Source organism: Apteryx mantelli, chromosome 20 (genome assembly GCF_036417845.1).
Source record: "Apteryx mantelli isolate bAptMan1 chromosome 20, bAptMan1.hap1, whole genome shotgun sequence".
NCBI lineage: Eukaryota > Metazoa > Chordata > Aves > Apterygiformes > Apterygidae > Apteryx > Apteryx mantelli.
Window position 1 is genome coordinate 12,712,411 of NC_089997.1, and position 14,252 is coordinate 12,726,662.

At 56.8% G+C, this 14,252-nt stretch overlaps 1 protein-coding gene across 1 annotated transcript in view; it reads right to left on the minus strand.

Annotated features, from left to right (window-relative positions):
• Window positions 1-11,204: 11,204 nt before the first annotated feature.
• Window positions 11,205-14,252, minus strand: part of LOC136993803 (antigen WC1.1-like) — a 350,141-nt gene continuing 347,093 nt past the window's right edge. Inside the window, exon 10 of the mRNA XM_067308750.1 lies at window positions 11,205-11,230. Coding sequence (XP_067164851.1) covers window positions 11,205-11,230 — 26 coding nt within the window. The remainder of the gene's footprint in view (window positions 11,231-14,252) is intronic.

Here is a 14,252-nt window from a genome sequence, read left to right on the forward strand (position 1 = left end):
TCAGCATTTCAGTGAGGCAGCTTCTTCTCTGAGCAGTGGAAAAGTTTGCTGCCCTTGTGAGCACTGAGATAATTTTCTTGGCATCACCTCACACGTGTCTGTCACTTTGCAGATGCCAGAGATGAGGGATTCAGTCCTCTCAGGCACCAAAACCGCTGCTTCTCAGACCCATTCTGGTCAGGTCATCATCTTTCCTGAGTGAGTATGTTTACTTCTTAGCCCCTGGGTGGCCAAGCGAGCAGCTTCTCATGGCATGTTTGGTAGTATTGTGTTGCCAGTGCTTGTGAAGGCTGCTCAGAAATTCATCTGAGAGTAACTCTTTGAAATGTGCATCAAAGTGCAGGTCCCCACTAGTTGCTGGCTTGGGACATTTTCATATCTTCTGTGAGACCTGTGTGAATCAAATGTGTCCTGAATGTGTTTTCTGGGGTCAAAAGTTTTTTTGTGGGAGACCTATCTAGGCCAAAGTGAAGCGTGTGCCCATTGGGGTTTTGGCGAGCTTTGTCCTGGCTCCCATCATGCTCAGTGTTTTGTTCCATTACTTGTCTGGGAGATGGAGGTTCCTTTTTACAGATGGATGGACATGAGCTTGGGAGGGCCTGCAAGTGATTTGGAGGGTGAGACGGGAATTAGAAATGGTGCTGGAAAGCTGTAGGAAAGGAGACTATTGTGTTCTGCCTGGACATGAACATTGAACAGGAGATGGGAGATGGTCCCAACGGCAGCACAGAGGATCTGGGTTCAAATGAGCTTTCTCATAGGAAGGCTAGGAAAGCTCTCAAAGGGCCTGATGAGGAAGCTCATGCCCCTCTAGGTTCTGGAGGTCTTCACGATGTCACTCAGCTTGCTAATGCACTCCTCCAGCATCTGGCGTATTCTGCTTATTCTGCTTTGGAAAAAGATGGACTTCCCAGTAGCTCCCAAATGCCCCTGTGTCCTCATTATTCACCCAAGGGGCAAAGGAAGTGTGGTGCCCTCCCTTTAGACTGGTGTCTTTTTCCTGTTTCCAGGTACAAGTTTGAGAGTACAGCTAGAAAACCACCCGTGGCACCTGTGAAGCCGACCCGGGAAGAAGAGATGGGAAAAGATGGGTCCAGTGGCAAGAAAGGTAATGAAACAGCTGGTTCCTGGCAGGGGTTTGTGTCTTCTCCCTCTGTCCTCTTTGTCAGGCCATTGGAGCCAAGGTGACAGTGGGATGGCTCATGTAGCATGAGGCACTAGAGGTGATGCTGCTTACCCAATATGGGAAATCTCAAGTGACTCCTGAGGGAACAAGACCTCGGGGCAGCCCAACACTCCCACCTGCAGCTGATACCTCCAAGTTAAACTTTCCCCCATTTCCACAGGACTCAGTGCCTTGGCATGCACTGCAAACTGCTCTTCCATTTGAGGCGTTGGTGCAGAAGAGAGGCAAACTTGAGAACTGTCCTTGGGCAATGTGAATCCTAAATTGTGCCTGGAGCTGTATGTAATGGAGGGGCTGAGCTCTTTCATGGAATCAGTGTATTTTCAAGTGGTGGGAAGAGTCACCTTGTGTAGATGGTACAAAGTCTGGTAACCTATGCCAAGACTTCCTTCATTTTCAAAGCAAGGAGTTCTTACCTTTCTTTCCGAATTTCTCATAAACATCCCCAAAACAGTGCCTTTGGGTTGACTGTGTCGCCAGAGGAACTGCAGGCATATGAGATCAGTAGACAGATCCAAGGATGTGCTCCCCTTGTGTGAAATTGTTGCCCCCAGAGAGACTCTGTTCATTCACCAGTACATCCCAGCAAGCCTCCTTTTTCATAATGTGAATAGGATAGAACATGAAAGAACAGAAAAAACAGTACCACAAGAAATGATGTTGCACAGTAAAATCTAAAAGACAGAGAGAAGCCAGTGTCCGGAAGGGCCAAAGACCACCCAGGAAAGAAGACATAAAAGGAATCAGCTGGAGGCCTGACAGTTTTATCACAGGCTTGATCAGATCTGCATATCCTTCCTTTTCAAAAGGTCTCTGCAATTCTATCCTGAGGTGTTTTCTTGTCTCCTGCTTACAGAATATCTTCCTGCCAAGCACCTCCTCTTGAGAGAGAGATATCCTCCACCCAAAATAACAGCTCCGACTATGCAGAAAGGAAAGGGGAAGAAAGCTGAGGGCAAAGCGCCTCATGGCAGGTGAGACACTTGGAGGAATGGATGAGGGTGACCCTGGACCCTTGTGCTTGTTTGGGTGAGATGTTTCCTCTGGACACCAGGTTCATAGTAGCTCTGAATATCTTTTATCACATGTCGCAGTGACTCCTGATCCCTCGATGGCAGGAATGCCTTTACACCCCTGCCCACTTTCTCCTTCTTTGACTCTGGGTGTCCAGGAACAATCAGTTTTCCATACCTAAACACGTGGTAGCTGAGGCCATCGAGCAGTGTTTAATACATTTGCGAGGATGGGGTAACTGTGTCTCTTAGAGGCTGTCTTTATAAAGGACCCTACTCCTCTCCTTGCCGCATCAAGAGAGAGCCTGTATCTGGGCATGCTGAGCATTCCTGCGGGCACATCATGCAGCCCTGGGCATTTCAGCTGGGGGTGATCTCTGTCTCTGCCCAGCTTGTGAGTACAGGACGGAGACCAAACTCCCCCTGTGCTCACACCACCTCCCCACAATGTGTATTTTCAGCGTGCTCCCAGGCATCCAAGGGAGCTGCTCAAGGAAGGTGGAGCGAGGCAGGAGGAAGGGCAGTGCTGAAGTCATGCCGCCACCTGAGAAACTGGTTACAAGAATCCAGAGGTGGCCAGGAGAGGTACGTGCTACTGACTGAGGTCCTCCTTGTGCCATATGGACTTGTGGAAAAGCGCAGTTCTATGGGCAGTGAGTATGAAAGACCCCTTCCTGCATGTTCATTTGGCCATTGACCGACCTTGTCTGAGCCTTGCTTTAAAAGGTGCAGGTCATGCTCTAGTTTTGCAATGCATTTGTCACTGCTGCATTCTCAGGAAACACCTCAAAAGAACACCTCCCCTTTGACCCTGTTTCTAGAGGGAATGTACCTGCTGGGCCTTTCAGGGATAGAAGATGGACAGTTTCTGTTTAGCTCAGTGATCATTTAGCTCATTGGTCCGAGCAAATATGCAATTTGCGGACCTGCCAGTATTAGCTTAGGGGCATAAGAGCACTGACAGGAAGGCTGAAGACAAGGGGCAGAAAGGAGGATGAGAAATGACCTTTGTGCACTGGAAAATACCAGATGCCAGTAATAATCTTTGCTGTTTCTTTTCTGTGGCCCTCCAGGTGGAATATCACTTCAGAGTAATGGGGGAGGGGATTCTTGTCTTTCCTCTGATCTGAAGCCCTGGGAAGGTTTCCCTTTCCTGTGCCTTTTGCTGAAGAGCAACTCTCTCCAGCCAACAGGTCAGGCCAGGATCAAGCACAAACTGGAGCAGCTGGGGCAGCTCCAGTATCCAGTCCCTGGTGCTGCAGGAATGGGAATGTCCCTGATCCCTGCCACATTCCCAGCCCCAAGGAAGGGAACACTGCCCTTTGAAGCAAGGCAAGTGAAGAGAGAAGAGCACTTTTGGAGAACTCATCTGAAGAAACCCCAGTGCTTCCTCTGGAGCTGTTTTCCAGAAGCATCCATAAGAGGCAAGGAACCATGAGGAAGGGGGCTTGTGGTCCGAGCGAAGTCCCAGCATTATTAAAGTCCCATAGTTGGGCTGCTGGCTGTTGGGGAAGCTCAAGTGAGGCCATGAACACTGATGCTGAGAGTAAACGCTGAGGTCCTAAGGGGTGTTTGGGGTCATTTGATCTGACCTGCCAAACCTCCCAGTAGGGTTTCATTAAAAGTTCCTGCTCCAGCCATGGCCATTTCTTGCCCTCATTTTTGTTGCTATGGGAGATGTCCGACTGAGATGGAGGGGTGAGTAGGCAGCCTGGCCCTTGCCCTCTGAAGGGCAGTGGGCCTGCGAGGGAGAAAGATTGGATTTGTGGAAAAGGATGGGATTTGTGTGCCAAGAGACAAAGCAGAGTGCAGAGTGGGGTCTGTCCTTGGCATCCCGGCCCAGCAGATGTAGAGGGAGAAGCGCTGAATGCGAGTGGCAGGGAGGGGGCTGTTTAAGCAGCTGCGCAGGGAGCAGGGACTTCAGTGTGAGGAAGAGCATGGAGGGACCTGTCTGGGACCCCTAATGAACATACCTCTGCATCAGCTCCTTCCTGCTGAAAGGGCGCAAGGCAGGGCAGAAAGGCAGTGACTCCCCTGGGGTCTAGCAGGGAGGCTAAAAGCTGCCTGTAAAACCATGACTTCACAGCAGCCCCAGATCAAAGACTGGCAGTCAGTTTTGCTCTCCAAATTTACTTTCTTTTTTTTAAATTTCTCCTGAACATTGCACACAGACTTGCTTTTGTGTTCTCTATCCCCTCATTACCAGCTCACGGCACAAAACCCCCCCTTTCCTTACCCAAATGTACTCACCCATGAGGCTGCCCTGCCCAGCCCAGCTGCAGCACTTTGCAGCCCCCTGTCCCTGCACAGAGGGAGAAGCCCTGCTCCTGCAGCCCCACATGCTGTGTTGGCCGTCTTGGCAGCTCTTGCTGCTGCTGAACTCTGCTCTCCCATCAGGAGCTCAGCTGCGACTGCAACCCAGGACATCCCTCTCTGTCTCCAGACTCAGCGTCTCTCCAGCCAGCAAGTCAGGCTAAGGATCAAGCACAGCCTGGATGGAGAGCGCTGTCCTCTGCCCCGATGTTGTGCTTGGGGTAGATGAAGGACTGACCCTGCCACAGGGTGGGGGATCTGTGGCAGAGCTGTCTGCACATCAGGCAGATGTGTGAATCACTCCCACGTCCCCACACAGTCTCTGGAGTGGGCACTCAGCTGGTCTCTTTCCCTGCCCCGTGGCACTTCACCCTCCCTTCTCCCCATTCAGCAATGAGATGTACAGGCAGGACCACCTGGCACTACACACACTCTTCCTTCTTCTGTCCTTCCCATCAGGCAAGGGGATGGGACAAGTCAGCTCAGCTCAGGGTCAACAGGACACATGTATATCACATCCTCCGTGCTGCTCTCCAGCCTCTCTGGCCATACCACATGGTCTAGAAAGGATGTCCCACTGCAAGATGCATGTCCCAGGCAGCAGCAGATCTGCTGTCCCAGAGCTGGGACATGGTGACTGTGAGCAAAACCCAGGGTGCTGGGCAGCACAATCCCCCAGGCACCCCACCAACAGGGCAACATCCCTGGGTGGGCTCGAACCACCACAACCTTTCGGTTAACAGCCGAATGCGCTACCTGCTGCGCCACAGAGACCCCCACCTGGTGCTCTCCTGGGGCAGCTCCAGTGTCCAGTTCCCGGTGCTGTGGGAATGGGAATGTTCCTGATCCCAGGCACATCCCCAGCCCCAGGGAAGGGGACACTGCCATTTGCCCACTGCCAGGTGCTGGTGGGCAGAGCGGTGCAGAGGGAGGCCTAATACCTAGGTGAGGGGCTGTGGGCAGCTCCCTGCCCAGGATCGGCTCTGCCTGCTTTCATGGCCCTTCCAATGCACACCCCAGGGGGCAACTGGAGCTGTGGGCACATCACCCTGGGGAGGGCATTTCCCTCACCCCATTTGCTCCTGCTGCTGGCATCGAAGACAGGTGTGACACACACAGCAGTGTTGCACGGGGTGGCAGAGGTGACTCGGGGAAGGGGTTTGCTCCTCTCCATTGACCCTCCCTGGGAGGGCCAGAGCATGGGAGCAGCACCTGCAGCAAGAGTCTCCTCCTGCCCCCATCAACTGCAGAGATGTTGAAGGGGCAGCACTCCATGATGCAGCCCTGCTCCAGGACCAGCCGCAGCTGAGAGGGAATCTCAGCTTCCCCCATCCCAGCCTGTGGCCCAGCAGGAGGGTTCAAATGCTGCTTTCTGCTGAGGCTCTCAGGGCACCAGGGGCCAACAGGGCTGTGCTTGTCAGGGGCACATCATGGGAGAAGAGTATGTCCCACCCCTCAGCAGGCTCTTAGGGGATGTAGCTCAGTGAAGAGCACCTGCTTTGCATGCAGGAGTTCCTGGGTTCAATCCCCAGCATCTCCAGGGAAGCTTTTGTCCTGAATCTCCATTCCCCCGCAACAAGGGTGAGAGCTGGGAACAGGGTGCATTGCTCCTCTCCAGAAAGTGTAGGCTCACCTTCTGACAGGGTGTCATGTGGGAAGTGGAGCTCCCCATGTGGAAAGAGCCCAGGCAGATCATCAGAAAGCCTGCCCAGGTGAAACGACATCATTATGTCACTACTATTGCAACACCCTGATTGGCCAGCAGTAGGCAACAGGCAGGAGCTGGGAGGTCATCAAGTGCATCTCAGGAGAGATGGCAGCCCTGTGAGACAAGAGTCAGTAGCATGCACAAAGGTGAGAGGACTGGATGCTGGCTGGGAGGTTATTTTAGCTGCAGCAGCAGGATTGCCCTGGGCAGGCAGACAGGCACTGTGAGGGCATCAGGCTCATCAGATGCACCTGACCATGGGAGGTGAGAGCTCAGCAGGAGGGGAGAGAGGAGGCAGGTGGAGGTGCCAGCTGGGACATCACTGGTGAATCACTCCTGTCCCAGCAGCTCCTGGCCAGCAGCAGGTGAGCAGGCACTGGGGTCACTGCAGGTGACAGGAGCTGATTCAGCAGCTGGGGAGGTGGGAGTGGGAGCAGGAGAGGGAGCAGGAGGGGGAGAGGCAGGCAAGAGCACAATGGCTGGTGTGTTGGTTGTGAGGTCACTTCCATTACACTTCCCTGATTGGCCAGCAGTGGGCAGGCGGCATTATGAGGTCATCAACAGCATCACAGAGGCTGCCCAGCAGCAAGGAGAGCTTGGGAGGAGGCAGGAGGGAGGGACAGGTGAAGGTGACATTGGTGGCTTTGACTGTGAGGTGTCTCCTTTCACAGCAGCTGATTGGCCAGCAGCAGGGGGGCAGGCATGTGAGGTCATCAGGGGCATGACAAAGCCCATGAGATAGAGGTGAGAGCCTGGAGGAAGGAGGGAGAGGCAGATGATCATGACACTGCTGGCATAGTGATTGTGAAGTCACGTCTATGACTGCAGCCTGATTGGTCAGCAGCAGCAGGCAGGTGGGCGGGCACTGTGAGGTCATGAAGGGCAGGAGGAAGCCCCCAGGAGAGAGGAGAGCTCCTGAAGGGGGCAGGGAAATGGAAATGTAGCATGACTGGGAGCTGGTTTGTGAGGTCAGTTCTACTGCAGCAATCTGATTGGGCAGCAAGCTGGCAGGCACTGTGAGGTCATGAAGCAGGTCAGAAAACCTTCCCCATGGAGAGCAGAGCTCAGGGGAGGGGAGAGGGAGAGATGAGTTAGAGCAATGTGTTGGATGTTTGTTGTGAGGTCAATTCCTTGCATCAGCTGCATTGGCCATTAGCATGTAGGTCAGCAGGGAGGTGTTTTGAGGTCATCGAGAACATCAGAAAACTCCCCCAAGCTGAAAGGAGACCTCAGGGAGAGGGGAGAGGGAAGGTAGGTAAAAGGGGACAACACTGGGATGAGGATGTCACTTCTTTTGCAGTGTGGTGAGATCTTTGGATTTGAAGTTATGCCTGTGATACAAGGATGACATTCAAATTTATCCAATATAGTCCTATATGAATGGGAGTGGATCATGCATGCTCTGGAGTGGTTACATGGGACCACAGGCCATCTGGATTATCAGGATTCACTGAAACAACCCCCCTGAGGGACTGTCACCTGACCCAGGTGAAGATGCTATTGCAAGGACACTTGTGACAGAGAATAGCATCAACAGCTGGACAGCAACCAGCAATCTTGTTCAAGAGGTTTGGATTCCCCAAATGAGCATTATCTAAGCAAAAGATCCAAAGGAATTAGGTGTTTTTTTTGTTTTTTTTTTTTTTAACAAACACTTTGTCTGTGAATGCCTGTGAAGCAAACGAATCATTTTGATTCATCCTGCAAGGTCCCCAGCACCAGTGCTCTGGCCAGGAGAGGAGTTGAGATGTCCCCTGGGACATGCTGCTGCCCACAGAGGGTCAGTGCAGGTCCTGGGGCTGGAGGAGCTCCCAGCAGGGCACAGGGAAACACTGCCATGGGAGAGGGTGCTGGTGACAGCCACTGGCTCCCTCCTCTCCTTGAGGGCAGGATCCTGCTGTTTGCAGCACTACTGAGCTGTGGCTCTTCCTGGTGGGGGGAGGCCCAGCTTTGCCCTGCCCCGATGGGTATGGAGGGGGCTCACACAGCCCCACTGCCGGGCTGAGGCTTGGCTGCTGGGGCAGAGGAGAGCTGCCCCTCCTGGGCCCCAGAGCTGAAACCCTCCTGCAAAGCAGAGCCAGCGCTGGGCAGCACTGGGACTGGGGACGTTATCCTCTGCCTCCCCAAGAGAGGCACCAGACCCTGGGCAGAGACATCTGATTTTTGTTTCCTGGCCTGATGGTGCCCGTTGCGGGGGAGAGGCGAGCTGTGCTGGGGCAGCTGGGCAGGGAGAGCTGTTGGCAGTGGTGTGGCCCCATGCTTTCCTGTGCCTGCCAAGGCTGAACTCAGTAAATGAGTGGAGGATGGGTGCATAAGTGGTGGAGTGGGGGGATGACAAAAGGAAGGAAAGAGGAAAAATGCAAAGGAAAAAGTAGGGAACATAATTTCAGTGTAGGAAAGGAAAGTTAAAGCAGGAAAAAAAGCTGCTCTCAGAAACTGCCAGTTTAGTCACAGAATCCCAATGTTTTTTACATATAGATACAGATCATATAGATTCAGACACAGATGCATTTGGTGACTCCTCCCCATTCCAGGAGATCTCTCCCAGTAGCTCAGGTGTCAGCTCAGTGCAGGAAAGGAAATGAGCCAGGGTGAAGGCGGAATGTGTTTTTGTGCGCTTGGCCTTAGCCCCACTGCCTGTCAGTGTGTGGCATGGGGAACCCATCAGGAAGAGCCAGTGGAGTGTGGAGACCCCCCCCCAGCTGGAGGAGGGAGGGCAGTTTGGGTGCCAGATGCTGCACAGCTGTTGAACCCTCCTCCCCACTCAGCTCCTGTGTGAGAAGTTTCTCACCTGTGGGTGCTGGGGCGCAGCTGGTTAAAACCCGGCCTAGGACCAGGGATCCTCTCTCAGCTCCCATCAGCAACTGCTTTAGGAGTGGACATGAAATCTTCTCTCCATGGAAATATGCCCTTGTGAGCATCCTCGGGGATGGGCCTGTCCCAAGGCCGGGGGCTGAATCGTAACTTTGGGCTGGAGCCCGCATATTGTGGTGGTCCCTTCTCCAGCCCACTGCCCTCTCCCTCTTCTGCCTCCCACCCTGCTGAAGGAAATGTCCCCTCCTGTCACTGACTGCTCCCGTCCCCTGTGCCCTGCACACAGATATTCCCCTGCACAGACCCAAACTGGTGCCCCAGCTGAGGCGGCTCCTTCTTCTGCCCTTGCAGCCCATCAGCGGGAGGGCAGAGGGGTGGGGGTGGATGGGAGCAGGGGGGCGTCCCAGGGCTTCCCTGAGCCCTGGTGCCTCACAGCCCCTGCCAGGAAGGAGCCAGCTCTGGGCTGTGCCAGGAGTGCTCGGGAGTCCTTGAGGGCCACAGGAGCCAGGAGCAGCCCCTGGAAATGGGAGACCCCGTGGAGCCAGAGGAGGGGAAATCCCAGCCCCGGGCGCCTCAACAAGCTGCTCTGCACCATGTGCAGGGTCAGTGGGAAGCAGATCTGCCTCTCAACTGCTGTGGGGAGATGGTCCCCAGGCAATGAGCCCCTCTGGGGCTGGCTGGGGTGTTCAGGGCTCTGCTGTCACCTCCAGGCTCACTGCTGTGGGGCCACAGCCCAGGACCAACTCTGTCAGTGCCTCTCAGTGGTGGCCTCCATGCCTGGGACCAGGGTGGTCCAGGCAGAGCCCCTGGGAAAAGAGCAAGCAGGGGCACTCCCGGGGTGAGGGGACTGGACCTCCCTGCCCAGAGGGGCATTACGGGACCCTGCAGAGAGACCCAGTTTGGCTGGAAGCTCTGCGTGTGGTTTGCAGGATGGAAATGTCTCTGCCAGCAGGAATATCCTCCAGCTGGACTGTTCACTATTCCCACACTCCAGGGTCCATGGGCACTTGCAGGTGCACAGCCTGTCTCAGAGCCCTCCGGTCCCAAGACGTGCCCCTTCCCCACTGCTGGTTCTTGGTGCTTCACCCTCCCTGACACCTGGGGAGGGAAGCACCAGCTCTGGATCAAACTCCCAAATGCTTTTAATCAGAACAAATACCAATGCATGGCATAGAAGTAGACGAATAAAAATAGACAAAATGCCCAGCTCTTTCTGCTACCAGTGGGAGAAGGGGGCCTTGTCTCTGGCACTCACGGCTCTCCCAGCTGCACAGACCTCTCTTCTGTCTCGGGTGCACCCAACCGCATGGCAGGGGTGGGCTCTCCTGGCCCTGGGCTCAGGGACCTTTGGGCACCAGGGTCCAGTCTCACAGCCTTGGTGTCCTCATGGGGATGTGCCAGAGACGCCTCTTCAGCATCATCGTACCCCGTGTCTGTAGGAAGCAGGGATGGGGTGTCTCTCTTGGCTCCTGGGGCCCCATCACTTCCCCAGGAGTGCAGGCTCCCTCTGGAAGCAGCAAGGCCGGTGCATTGCAGTTGGCCCCATGCACATGCCCCTCCTGGGCTGTAAATCCCCTTCCTCTCCCTCCTCTTACTGTCCCGAGATGTCCGGCCCCTTATCCCACCCCAGTTTCCACAGCAGGAAAACTCCTGGCGCAGGTTCCCTCCCTGTCCCGGGAGGTCGGGCTCTCAGTATGCAGTGACTCTCCGGGCACTGGGGACAGCACCCCAGGAGCCGGCAGCACTGCACTTCCCCCTCACCTCTCTGAGCCTCCCCAGGCCTGTTTCCCTCCTCTGCTTCCCTGGGCACTTCCCAGTCTCGCTGCCCAGGAACAACATCCTCCCCAGGGTCAGAGACTTCTCTGGCATCATCATAGCCATCTGCTGGGTCACCTCTGGGCAGGACAGGGACATCTGAAAGGAGAGGGGAGCTGGTGGCAATGAGAAGAGCCCTTCTGCAGAGCGGAGGAAGGAAGGACGTGCAGGAACGAGGGGCTGAGACACTGGTGTTGGCAGGGCCACAGGAGACCCAGCATCCAGCCCACCTCCCCCAGGGTTGTGGGAGCGTGCATATGGCAGCAGGGATCCTTCTTGCCCAGCTGCAGGGTCAGCAGTGCTGGGATCTGCACCGGATCTGGCTATGGAGACTCCCTGTGTGCTCAGGGAGACATCAATGCCTCAGGGTGAGCTTGGGGCCTGCCGGAGGCAGGGACAGGTTGAGCCCGGGAAGTCCCCCTGCGACCCCGCGGGTCACAGGGCTGCAGGCACCCAGCTCAGATGGGCATGTGCGACCCTCACATGCTCTGCATGGCTCTGGAGTCACTCCCGAGGGTGATTCCTCCCCACCTTGACAGAGACAATCAGTGACCCCGCTGTTGGTCACACAGCTACAGGGAGGAGAGAGCAACCCTTCCTCTGCCTCACCCTCCATTACCTGGTGCTGACCCAGGACCGTCCTCCTCCTCGCTGTCCCCAGGCTCGGGCTGCAGCTTGGTCAGGGACCCCTCCAAAGAGGAGCCTGGCGAGAGGAGCAGCAGGTGTTATTGGGGTGAGCCCTGCTGACCCTGCTCATGGCCAGCACTGCTGGGGACGGGGACCCACACAGCAGGGACTGCATGGGGAGGAGGGCTTGGGGCTTGTCCTGCTCCCATGGGACAAACCCCATCTCAAAGGGCCTTTCAGAGCTGCCCTGGGACAGCCCCTTCCCTCACCCACCAGGTACAACCCTGGACAGGCAGCCCAGCAGGCAGGGAGGAGCTGTGCCCCGGGCTGGGATGGGCAGAGCTGGTGGGGAGGAAGCTCCTCACTGGGCTGCTCTCCCCACAGACCCCGTGGCCCAGCGCTGTGGGGACCACTGGTCTGGGGGCTGCCAAGGTCCCATCCTGGGTCAGGGCTGGGGGAAAGGGCCCTGCAGACGTGCTCCCTCCAAAGTGGACCCACACCGACCTGAGCGACCGAACATCGCTTGCTTCTCCCATGTCAAGCTGTAGTCGATCTCCTGGTACACGGCCTCAGAGAAGGGCTCCAGAGACCTCCTGGAGCCTGGCGACAGAGGCAGGGTCGGCACAGGGACGTGGAGACAGGAGACAGGACTCCGATGTGGTCACCCAGCCCTTCCCCCCAGGCCAGACCAGCACTGATCCCACAGCCCAGCCCCACTGCTCTGTCCAGGCACCGCTGCCACATCCCCAGTGACAGCAATGTCCCTGTGGAGATGGTCTGGGACAACGTCACCCTCACCCTGTCCCTTCAGAGACAGCCCCATGCCCCTTTTGGCACCGAGTCCGGTCCCTGGTCTGACCCTGGAGCAGCTCCCACAGCTCCTCTCCCCGGCGAGCTCCCCGCTCTCTGCCAGATGGGTCCATAACACGGCCCTGCCCTGCCATGGGTGGGCAGGGCTGGGCAGAGAGAGCAGCCTGGGGACCGGACACCCGCACTGAGAGACCCCCTGCCCTGGGCTCCTCCTGGCATCGCTCCTGCCCCACAGCCTCCCCTCCAGCGCTGCCCAGAGCACAGCCAGCAGCATCCTCAGATGTCTCCTGCTGCTCCCGTCTCCCCCGGCCTCTTGCTGCCATTTCTCTCCTCACCCATCACCATCTCCTCCTGCATCTGGACTCTCTCCTCCCCTGGTTGCTGCTCTCCCACAGACAGACAGTGGAGGGGCAGGGAATAGGGCAGGAGGCAGCACCTCCACCCCAGCTCCATCTGTGCCCCTCACAGACACCCCACAGCACCTGTGGGGCTGCCAAGAGGCATCACCCACCCTGGGACTGATGGGGAAGGACCCACCTCTGCGCTGAGCCCTGGCACTTCGCACTTGCCCCACCAGGAGGGCCAGCAGCAGGCAGAGCAGGGCCCCCAGGATGATGCAGATGATGACAGGCACTGAGATTCTCCCGCTGTCCCTCGCACGGCCCTGGATGGGATCTGCATGGGCAGGGACATGGACGAGGCAGCCCCTGGCCTGGGGGAGGTGGGGGTCCAGGGACATCCCAGTCCTGACCCCCCCACACACACGGCAGCAGGGGTGGAGGCACAGGGTTGGGTCACAGGGCAGTTCCCACCCTGGTGGCTGAATCACAACCCTCCCCAAAGCCACCTGCTCCTACCCCAGGGCCTCCTCTCTGGGGCTTCACAGAGCCCCTTCCCTCGGGCTGCAGGTCACAACCTGCCCCAGAGAGATCAACCCCAGGGAGGAGGGGAGGTTACCTGCTCGGGGGGGTGACGTTGTCGTCCTCGGTGCAGCTGCAGAGCAGAGAGAGAGATAGAGGGGTGTGTGTGTGTGTGTGTGTGTGTGCGCGCACGGACATCCCCTTAAAGTCCCATCTGAACTGTCCTTCTCTGGGTCCCCGTGACAGGACCAGGGTCCTCTGCTCTGGGCCGTGGGGAGGACAGCACTGGCAGACTAGGGGATGCACTTACAGGGGTTGCAGGAGTCCCACGGGCAGAGGCCTGAGGACACCCAGCCCCACAACAGCTGCTCCTCGCCTGACACCAGACACCTGACCTCCCCAGGGACATCCTTGCTCTGAGGAGCTCTGGGGCCTTGTGAGGACACAGCTGGGGAAACATGTCCTGGAACAAGGGGACGAAGCACTGCCACTCACCGGAGCAATTCACAGCAGCATCTTCCTTGTGCTGGCAGGCACCACTGTCCCCAGGCTGGGTGCAGCAGTCCCAGAGAGATCGCTCCGTCCCTCTGCACTCCACCCGCTCCAGCCAGATGGGACCTGTCCCCTTCCCAAATGCAGCTTCCCCCAGGGCAGACACGGCAGGGCCACAGCCCAGCTGCCTGCAGGCGACCTCGGCATCCTTCATGTCCCAAGAGTCATCGCACACCGTCCCCCAGGAGCCGCGGTGCCAAACCTCCACTCTGCCTGAGCACCTGTCCTCTCCTCCCACAGCACGAATCTTCTCCATCTCTGGAAAACGCAGAACCCCCCGTGTCACTGGGGCAGCTGGGAGAGCCTGGCCAAGTGAGAAGGGCACATGGAGGAGCAGCTACCTGTGCAGTTCGTAGAGTTGGGGCATTTGGCCACCGGGGCTGGAGTGGCTTCTGGTCGTCTCCCTGCAGAAGAAAATGCTGCAGTGAAGGGGCTGCTTCATGGGAATCATGTGGACAGGAGCAGGACTGACCTGTGCTTGAACCTCCCAGTGCCTCCTTGCTCATGGACACAGCTGGATCCCTGGTAATTCAGGGTAGAACAGCACAGCACTG